This window comes from Corylus avellana, chromosome ca1 (assembly GCF_901000735.1).
Source record: "Corylus avellana chromosome ca1, CavTom2PMs-1.0".
NCBI classification, from domain to species: Eukaryota; Viridiplantae; Streptophyta; class Magnoliopsida; order Fagales; family Betulaceae; genus Corylus; species Corylus avellana.
The window spans coordinates 40,357,756-40,368,715 of NC_081541.1; the positions used below are offsets into that span (position 1 = coordinate 40,357,756).

A 10,960-nucleotide genomic window follows, 5' to 3' on the forward strand; every position below is an offset into this window, starting at 1 on the left:
GATGGGAAGGCCTCCCAACTACATTATACTTAGTAGTTATGCTCATTAATCAGTGGGTTAGAGTTGAGAAATTTGACCAATTTAATTAAATGAGTTAGGTTATGGTTAACCTATATGGTCTTATATTCATGCATTGATATGACCGGAACCTAACACGTAATATTTAGAGTCGTCAATTTTTGACACGATCCAAAAATTCGATACAAACCCAATATGAAATTAATATATGTTAAGGGAGTTTGATCCATTTAGTTAAATGAGTCGGATTATAATTGACCTATATAATCTTTATACTTATGCCTCGATACGATACAACTCTAATCTAATACACGAACACAAATTGTCACTTGTATCATAGATACCAATCCGACAACTTCTCTAAAAGTAACATAAAAGCTGCCTTTATGATTTGCTTGTTAGTACCAAAAATTATGTCGATGTGAATCACTCTTTAAAAAAAAAAAAAAACCGAAAAAAGAAAGAAAATACTTTTCAATGATGATGGAAGTTTATGTTGGAACTTTGAAGATACGAGTGGAAAAAGGATCACATTGTTGACTCATTCTTTTTGGGCCCTTTTGAAGTCATTTGCCGGAAAATTGAGGATGGTTTTTGTTGGCTTCTGTCTTTCCATTCAAACCCACAATCCCCACCACTTGGAGTGTGAGAATATGGTGTGGCACTCACTCTCACAAAAAAAAACCCTTGCCCCTTTTCCTCTTTACCTTCTATCTTTCTTTCTTTTTTATTTTTATTTTTAATGTTTTGAATGGAACAAGAACCGACCCACCGACTGATAAGGCCCTCTCAATTCTTCAAAGACTCAACTATTGAGGCCAGCCTACCCAAGCTGCCCTGCCAATCGGATATTGCTAGCCATTATCCTACAGTTTCCCGATGTGTCTGCCTCATTGGTCACCATTCAAGATAAGCGTCACACCATGGGGGAGGAATATAATTCTTATTACTTTTACAGTAATGCTATTTAGAAGATCATTATATGACTGTTAAATAATTAAAAGACGTGATAGTAAGAATTAGTCATTAGTTTTCTTTTAAAAGTACTAATATCGTTATATGACGGTTAAATAATTGAGATGACGCGACAGTAAGAATTAGTCTTTAGTTTTCTTTTAAAAGTACTGATTTAAAGGTTGATTTTTACCGTCATATCATTAAGCAAATATCATTACTATTATTAGTAAACTCTTGTGTAACGGCCATACAACTAGATGACGTGATAGTACAAGTCAAAGAAAAAAAACAAGTATGTGAGAAAATTAGCATATGATTTTTTATTAAAAAAAAAAGAATTTTTTTTTTCACATATTAAGTGACATATAATACTTTTAGAAACTGGGTAGAAAGAATTCTTACGACCTAGTAGAAAATTTTTGTCATTATTATTATTATTTTCTTCTTATTCGTTAGTCTGGTTATGGATGAAAAAGCTCTTGTTGACGAAGATATTTTGCCTTTTTCAAATAGAAAGTGAATAAAGGGGAGTATTATAATTGGAAAAAGAAGAAAGTAAGAAAATGGGAAGAAAAAGCAGAAGTAATATTACCACTTGAAAAATAGGGGGAGTTTTAAGGGAATATATGTTGGCATTATGCAGAGGATATTATTAGTATGATAACTTTGACTTAACGCAGGATAAATGCACGGCTGAAATGGATTAGATGAAAAGAAGAATAAGATGATCTTCAGCTCACTATCTCCTCTCCCATTTTGCCACAGTTTCACATGCAAAGATTCATAAAGTATATGCCTTTTTACATATATGGAAAATATAAAGCTAATACAGGCTTCATAATTGGTATATATGCCTCTAAAATATGTGTGGTGAAAGTAAAAGAAAATAAATTGTTTTCAAGAAGAAGAAACAAATATGGATTGAGATCATTTGTAATTGGGGGATTCTTGCAATTGGGTAGACAATTGTAAGAGGTTTCTGATAGGGCTTACTAGTCGACACTTATTCGGAGAGGTGAGCCTTATTGAGAGTCTTTCATAATTGTAGGAACTTCTTGTAATCATGACAAGAATATTACACCTTTATTCCACTCGTATCTCACTTTGTTGTTGTGTTAGCTCACCTTTTTTTTTTTTTTTTTTTTTTTACAATGACTGATTCAAAGGCTAATGAACGATATTGTTGTTGTTGTACACAATAATGATGAATAATATGAAATCGAAAAGAGCGATGTGAAGAGAGAGTTAAGGCATAGATTTATGTAGTTCGGAAAGGTGCCTACATCCACATGAGAGTGCGACTATATTTTATTATTAATGATTTAGAGTTACAACATAACATATATATGAGAAAACTTTAATTATACGGACGTATTTTGGAAAACCTCAAAATACTCCGTACCTGTTCACTTTGCCCCGACTACTCGGCCAACCACTAGTATTCCAGTATTACAGTATTACTCTCTACGCCTAAGAGAATATGAACTACTAGTTCCCATATATATCATGAGACGTGGGTCTAATATATAACATTATTCAGGAGACAAAATAAGTCCAAGTTTAATAGGATATTCTAAAAAGGTAAAGAATGGATGTTGCATTTCAATGAAAACTTAGACATAGATCAAAAGGGAGGCCTCACCCCTTTGTTTGAATTTGGCTTAGGTGTTGTAAAGTTTAGATTTAATTCTAAGTTTTTAATGAAAAAATAAAAAGACACTTAACTTCCTCAAACTACTACTCCAATGACAATCTATCCCATAAACTATCAATTACGACAATGTACCCTCCAAATTACCAAAACAATGACAATGTACACCCCAATGCAAGCAAAATGACAAAATTACTCCTATAAAATTTTCAATAAGACAAAAATATCCTTAAAAATTTGAAGAAAAATAAATTTTAGTATTTTTGTTATTATTTTAGTAAGGGTAATTTTGTCATTTTGTTAAAATTGAAGGTACATTATCATTATTTTGGTAGTTTTGGGAGTAAATTGTCGCAATTAATAGTTTGAAAAGTAAATTGTCATTATAGTGGTAGTTTGAGAGAATTAAGTGGACTTTACTCAAAATAATAATAATAATAAAATTTTAAAAAATCATACTTTTCTTCCTCCAGCTGAAGTCATGGGGGGCGTCCCGTCCAAATGGCAAAAGAATGAGCATGAAGGTCTGTTCGAGTTCAGGTAGAGCTTGCATGACAGGTGCTTGTCATTTTGACAGTCCATTGTCAACACATTTGCTTTCTTTATAAAATTATTTTTCCATATAAAACCAATTTTTAAACCAAGAACATGGGCTTCTTTTGTAACTTTCTTCCTACATTTTACCCTTCAAAACAATTTAGAAAAAAAAAAAAAAAATTATAGATCAAACGAAGTATATATTACCACATTATAAATATATTGTATATCATATAAATGTTAAATATAGCAAAATAAAATTTAAACCACAAAATAGTTGGTTTCAAGTTTTCGGCGACATTGTAAAATTATGAAATGGGCACGTCATATTATAAAATGCATAATGCTATTTTACAAATTATTACAATAAGTAACTTTCACCGTCACTTCACCAAGTTGTATATGAGTATATTAAATAGCATATTTGTATAAAATTAGACAATATGAATTAGAATATACTACTGATTGCATTAAGAAATGGGGAAGAAGAATTGCACAAAAACTTAAGAGGGGCAGGCTGCAACTTTAAACAAAGTTTCTTTGCCTTTCCTTTTTCTCAGAATTAGTTTTTATTTTCTTTGTAGAGAAAATAATATCTCAAAGAAGTCCAGAGCAGATGTCAGAGTGACAACCACCTTTTATGCTAACTCTACTTGGATACCTTTTTTAATTTTTTTTTTTTTTTCTCAGTAGCTCTACATGGATAGCAACAGACCATCATGCTGGCCCTGTCCTTAAAGGAGGATTTTCTTGATTCTTCTGCCATTTGAGCACCCAACTGTTCTTTTCTTCTTTGATGCATGTATTTTGTGTATTAATTATTAAATGACCAAAAAATAAAAATACCCTCTAAAAGAAAAAGAAAATAGAAATTAAATTGTCATTTATTACAAATTTAATGAATGTGACTGAAAGTTTCCATATATTTTTCAGTAGGTCTGATCTGACTGGGCAGAGTATGCCTTGGGTCACGCCCCAAACCAAACAAAACTTTTCTCTCTTCGCAAAACAGGGGATTCTGCTTTTTTTTTCTTACAATCCACCTTTTGCAGATTTCCCAGATATGGCGATGGATGGAAAATTATGAAGAAAATCAGATGCAACCTTCAAGGTTTTGATTATAGTCATTAAATGATTTATTTATTTTTAAAAAAGGGTTTTATCAATGATTCTCTGCTGGTTATGCAGAGAAGCTTGAAAAAGTCTGAGACAGAAGGAGAACAAAACTACAAAAGATAATGAGAGAGAAAAAAGAACCAAAAAAAAAAAGAAAAAGAATTGGAACAGTGGCAGGTAAGAGAGAGTTGAGCATGTTCTTCTTCATGAACTGTACAATGCAAGAAGTTACTTTTTCTATTGGAAACAAGTACAGTTGATCAACCTCTTTTGAAAATGACTTGGTAAAAAAAAAATATTCAGCAAAAAAAGAATGGTGGAACAGTTCACTACAACAGCTTGGAAGCTGATTTCTTTATTTTCTTCTACAAATTCTGCAAAAACCCAGTTGAAAAAAAAGAAAAAAAGAAATTTCAGAAAAGTAAAATGTTGCTTAAAAATGAAGCAAATTGGAAATAAATATGTGGTTGTTCCTCCATTAATGGATGCTCATGCTCTGAATCAGTTGTTACAGAAACAGAAGATAATTCCGAGAAAAGAATTACAGTTTAGAACGTAGAATAGTGTTCTATTAATATCAAATTTTGCGTAACAACTTTTTTGACATAATACCAGATCCAAAGGGACACCAAAGACCAAAATTTTTTGTGTTTTTGTGTTTTTTTTTTTTTTTTTTCCTTTTACCTTTGGAGTCAACCAGGAAAATTCAATGCTGATGAAGTTCATTGCCTAATGGGGTTGACGAATTCTGCATCAGAAACCGCAGAGAGCTCGATTTGGCTGATATCATCGTCATCCATTGGAGCTGGGAGATTAAGATCTATCAAAGCTTCACCAAGCTTGGCTGAAATTTTAACAGAAGGTGGCCGATGATTTGCTGAGCCTGTTACATGGGTCCTCTTATGGCCGCCGAGTGCTTGTCCGGACGCAAAAACTCTGAAACAAACTGGGCACTCGTGAATCTTCTTCTCTTGCTCAAATTCTGCCTCGTAAATGGGACGACCGGAATTCACAAGCTTGATTTTCTTGTGGCTCGCTCTGTGCCCACCAAGTGCTTGATAAGATCGAAACGTTTTGTTGCATGTCTCGCACTTGTACTTTCCTCGCGTGCGAGCCTTTGACAGCTTGAGAAGTTGTTCCTCGGACTCTTCGCTGTCCTCCAAGGATCTCTCTGCTTCGTCTTCTTGGTCTTGTTGTTCTTCTTCTTCTTCATCTTCCTCTTCGAAGTCTTGTTCTTGCTTCTTCTTCCATTGGTCCCTTGAGAGCATCATTAGGCAAAAGGCGACATCTTCCTCAGTGGTTGTGTCGGAGATCGAACTCACCGGCTCCGGCTCTTCTTGTTCTTGAAGTTTCAGCAGCAGCTGCTGCTGCTGCTGATGATGATGATGGTGGTGAAAGAGGTACTTTTGATCCAAATTCCGAGTCCGCTTGGATCGTCGCCGAGTCGGGTTCTTGGATGACTCGGTCTCGCTCTCTCTGTCTTGAAGAACAACAGAGCCAGCATCCACAGCAAAGGAAAACTCAGGATCTACCAACCGAATGCTTCTCTTTGGGTTCTCTCTCAGCCCATAAAAGACACCCTTTTCTTCATCCTCCTCCTCCTCAGAAGATGATGATGATGATGAAGCAGACTCTGTTTCACTGAGTTGGTCGTGTGGTGTTGTCTGCCGTGGCGGCGGCGGCGGCGGCGGCGGTGGCGTGTAGTCTGGTTTTTCAGGAATTGGAAGATTCATCATATGAGACCTCATGTGACCCCCCAAAGCTCTGCCATTGGAGAAGCTCCTCGAGCATAGCTTACACTTGTGCTTCTCCATCACATGAAGAAAAAAAAAAACTTCAAAGCCCAAAAACCCAAAAAGCAGAGCAAAGAACAGAGCAAAAACAGAGAGCTATAAGCCTATTTGTCTCTCTGCAAAGCTTGTGAGCCCTCTGGCATTCTCTTCCTTTGTGTTAGAGAGAGAGTGGGAAGCTAAAAAAAGGAGTAGGTGACAAGCATTCCTCCACCAAGTGATATATACAAAGACCCAAAATAAAAATAAATTAATTAATAAATTAAAAAAATATATTCCATAAATTGGAAAATAAATACACTAAAAATGGGATTTTTCTTTTTGATTAGCGACTAATCTTTCTCATAAAAAAACGGCAAAACACAATAAATTAAAAATTCAATTAATTTAACGCGTGTCCATGAAGGAAGAAATAGCGACATGTAACATGCGGGCCTTGCCCGTTTTTGTTATATTTATTCCTCTTTTCTAAATTTCCCAAATTACCCCTCCTCCAAAACGAGAGAGGGAAAAAAAAAAAAACAATTTTTGTACTGCAAAAAACATGTGGGTTTTCCTTTTTCTATGTTTTTTTCTTCACAATTTTAAAAAAAAAAAAATTAAACGAAATATTTTTTGGTTGTAAAAATGTCAATTTTGTTAAAATTTAATGAAGGGCAGTTTCGGAACTACGAGGAAACTGCCAGAATCAATTGGTGGTTTGCTTGTACAAGTCAAAGAAACTGCTGGGTTTGTTGTAACGACGAAGCAGAATGAAAACCCCGCTCGGTTTAACCTCACCCGCCTGTAAGGTTAGGGAACATTAACCTACGATCACAAGCGAATAGGATGCGACCACGTAAGCCTTGTGCTCCACTTGGCGCCACCGCAGGCAACGGTGAATAAACAGTACTCTTGGTACGGTTGCTAAAAAAAATCAAGCTAAATAAAGATTGAATCAGTTTTGTTTATTTGTAGATTCTGTTGCCTTTATGCCGGTGATATTAGGGCCAACTGTCAGTGTTGGTAGCTTTAGCATGCCGGCTGCTCCTGTTTTTATTCAAATCTTTTCCAAAAATAATTAGAGAAATTGTTGATGATTTACTTGTTATAATTGTAATTTTTATCATTTTTTTTTATTTTTTTTTATTTATGAATTTGCTTAATTTGGGGTGATTTCTTTGCCTTCAATTATGGATCTTTGGTTGAAATGTACAAAGGAAAATGAAGGGTGGGAAATGAGTGGGAAAATAACCTCCCATTGAGAAAGGAGTTTTCTAAGGGGTAGTAAATGCCGTTTAGTTAGGGGGAGGTAGACCCAGTCCTAGTCCTAGTGCCCCCACCCATTTGGTCCATGGGGTTAATAAATTACAAATTGGTACTTTCTCCTCTTCTTTTCTCTTCTTCTCCATTTTTTCCTAGTCTTTTGCCCCCCTCCTTTTTTTTTTTTTTTTTGATCTAGTTAATTGGGAATAGTTGTTGGTATTCATGTATTGGATTTATTGCGTAAAAAAATGTTAACTCTAAATGTTGTGTGTCAGATTTAGGTCGTGTCGATGCATGACTATAAGAAGTATAGGTTAACCATAACTCAAATCGTTTAATTAAACAGGTTATACATTTCAATTTTATTTTGATAATTTCGTGTTGGGCTCGTGTAGGGTTCACAGGTCGTGTCAAAAATTGACAACCCTAAATGTTGTGTATCGAGTTCAAGTTGCTTTCGAGATATACATATATGATTATATAGGTCAACCATAATCCGCTAATTTCGTGTTGGGTTCGTGTCCGATTCGCCGGTCGTGTCGATTATTGTTAACTCTAAATGTCATGTGTCAAGTTCAGATCGTGTCGAGGCATGGGTATCATATTATATAGGTCAACCTAAACCCTTACAATTTAATCAAACAAGCCAAACATCCTCAAGAAGTAGCCTAATCGGCTAAGTATCACGCTTCATGAAGCGAATGCCACTAGTTCGAATTATCCTCGCCCATTTCTTTTCTCTTATGTAGACATGTCAAATAAATAAATAAATAAATAAGCCAAACATTCCAACTCTAACTTGCTAATTTTTTGTTGGGTTCGTATCAAGTTTAAAAGGCCATTTCAAAAATTGTCAACCATAGATCTAACATTAAAAATCAAGAGGTTACGTAAAATAGCAGAGTCAAGAATTTTCTTTTAAGGGACATAATTAATAAAATAGAGAGCTAGGTACAGTGACAATTATTTTTTAGGCTAAGTACAAAGAATACAGAGCTTTTTGGAAAGTCCTAATATTTCTTAAACTACCATTAAATTGATAATGTTCCCTTTTAAACTTTTAGTTTTGACAATGTCCTTCCTAAACTACAAAAAATAAAAAATAAAAAATAAAAAAATGATAGTGCTCCCCCTAAGACTAGTAAAAAGACAAAAATGACAATAATTTTTTTAATAAGAATAAAAGTACTATCAAAAAATTTGAAAAAGAAAACCAAAAAAAATTAATTTTCTTTAATTTTTTTTTTTAAATTTCGACACCCTCATTCTATTTTTTAATTTTTTTTCTTCTATTTTATGAAGGATATTTTCATTATTGGGAGGGACAATGAGACTTTTTAATAGTTTAGGGAACATTATCTCAATTGAAAGTTTTGGAAAAAAAAACATTGTCAATTAAGTAGTAGTTTGAAGGAAGTATTTAGACTTTTCCTTAGATTCTAACCTTGGGCGTCTTGTACTATTCCAAGGATGTGGCGCACGTGCCATACAAAAAACTATCGCATATGTATGATAACTTTTTCAACGGTCCAAATTATTTATTTATTTATTTATTTTTCGAAAAAAACTTAAATCCCTATCCCAGATACCCTTTACAACTAGCATTGGAAACATTTTCCACATGATCATACATGTGAGATGGAAATCCATATGATTGTCTATATTTATTTCTACTTTTCCCTAGGGCTGGGGGGAATCAGATTCTCAATCTAAGCCAAAATGGGCATGACTTTGCCTGATACTATTTTCCCCAGCACTAAAAGTCAAACCCAAGATCTCTATTCCTTTTAAATGACATTTTTTGCTATATTAATAACAGCATTAATTGACATCTTATTATGCTTACTTTTTAGGCCAACTTGAGGTAGGCTATGGGATCAAGATTTCTCACCATTTGGGTGCCGAAATTTTATTGAAATTCTGGTAGCTTATAGAGAGGGAGGCTATGAGACTCACCTGTTCCAAGTAAATGAGTCCTGCACCTTAAGTTGTTTGGGCATGTGAGTCCTGCAATTCCCTCTCGTGTGGTGTTCGAAATTTCACTAAAATTCGAACGCTCCAATTATAAGGAATCTTCATTCGCATCCACTAACTAACTAACATGTTGATAAGGCTTTGCAGCCTACGAAGAGAGACACTATGGTTTACGCCTTTACGGGATTACTTGCTCGCATCCTAAGCTGTTTGCTGTTTGAGATAGGCGAGTATTTGGTTTATCATTACGTGATTTTAACCATGTTTAATTTTTTATATTTTTTTTAATTAAAGTCGGTCATGATCATATTTAAATTGGATAACTTTAGTCGAGAATTTGGGCTTTATAGGGTGGTACTGAACGGTGATGATTTCCAAGTGGTATGGGTGAAAAGGCAGATGGTTATTAACCACAATAATTGCCCACTAACTGTTTTTTAAGGTAGTTAGGAAAAACTGCTAACTGCTTAGGCGGTTAGCGATTTTAAGTTTAAAAAAAACACCTAACCGTCTTTATGTATATATATATATATATAGGTCGTATGTAGTAGAGTATTATCATATTACCATAAAAACGACGTCGTTTTGGGTTTTTTTTTTTTAAAAAAAAAAATAATAAAATTGGTTAGCGGTTATTAGGGTTATTAACCGCTAACTGCTGATTAATCGCCTATGCAGCTACAGTTAGCGGTTTCAGCCAATAACTGCTGATCATAACTGTTTTTTCACCCCTACCAAGTGATGCAGGCGCAAAGAAAAGTTGGAAGAAATTGGAGTCGGTATGACCATCTAATTGAGGAAACTATAGGGATATTGAATTGTTTGCATGAATGGAAGGCTAATCATATTAGGAAAAATCGAAATGGCATGGGCTATTGTCTCGCGAAGGAAGCGTTATCTATTAGCGAGGAACATGGTCTTATTTAAGAATTCTCCCAATGTATTTCTAATAGTATCTTTGTCGAGCATTGTGCTTAAAATGTTTTTCTAATATAAGTTTCGCTTGATACCTTTTAAAAAAAAAAACATAACACTAAAATTTATCTCAAAACATTGCCTAGTTCAAACTAATTTTAAGTCTATATAAAGTGCAAGTGACTTTTTTTCTAAGGATTAAACATAGGCTAGTTTGAAAGCCTCACCGAAGGGTGGCCAGACCACCCCTACCACCTCAAAAGCTAATTCAGGGGTGCCTGGACCAGCCTCTCACTTTGAGGTAGTTTAGTCACCACTAAAAACTTTTTAACGAGGGAGGGCACATGACAACACTTTATTGGTCTTGCATGATTTTTTATATACATTGCAAAATTTCCATTAGGTTTTTAGAAGGTAGATGAATGGAGACATCAAATTGATAAATCTGTAAATTATAAATATCAACTTTTTTCTTTTTAAAAAATTCAAATACCTTTTAGAGAGAAAGGTAAACCACATATACCAATCATGCATTTTAACCACTTTTTTTTTAAAAAAAAAAACAAAGAAGAGTGCTTCCATTTCATTGCCTGAGAGGACCTTTGCCCCTCTTGATGATATGCAAGTTCCATCCTTTGTTTATCTTGATTACGTGGTGCCAATGTGATCAGATTTGATGCTCTTTATTTCGTTGTTGTTTCATTTTACTCTTCCCTTTTCCATTCAATCCTGATAAAAGAATGAAAGCGACTCCAAT

General features: G+C 34.3%; 1 protein-coding gene across 1 annotated transcript; it reads right to left on the reverse strand.

Annotated features, from left to right (window-relative positions):
• Nucleotides 1-4,569: 4,569 nt before the first annotated feature.
• LOC132186811 (zinc finger protein ZAT9-like) lies at nt 4,570-6,259 on the reverse strand. Its single transcript, XM_059600885.1, has 2 exons — nt 4,964-6,259; nt 4,570-4,653 (listed from the first exon to the last, which is right to left on the reverse strand). The coding sequence occupies exon 1, from the start codon at nt 6,091-6,093 to the stop codon at nt 5,002-5,004; it is 1,092 nt and encodes a 363-aa protein (XP_059456868.1). The 5' UTR covers nt 6,094-6,259; the 3' UTR covers nt 4,570-4,653; nt 4,964-5,001.
• Nucleotides 6,260-10,960: the final 4,701 nt, after the last annotated feature.

What these genes read in the sequence shown, in the direction of transcription:
- LOC132186811 (XM_059600885.1), bottom strand. Translation starts at nt 6,093, where the DNA reads ATGGAGAAGCACAAGTGTAAGCTATGCTCGAGGAGCTTCTCCAATGGC.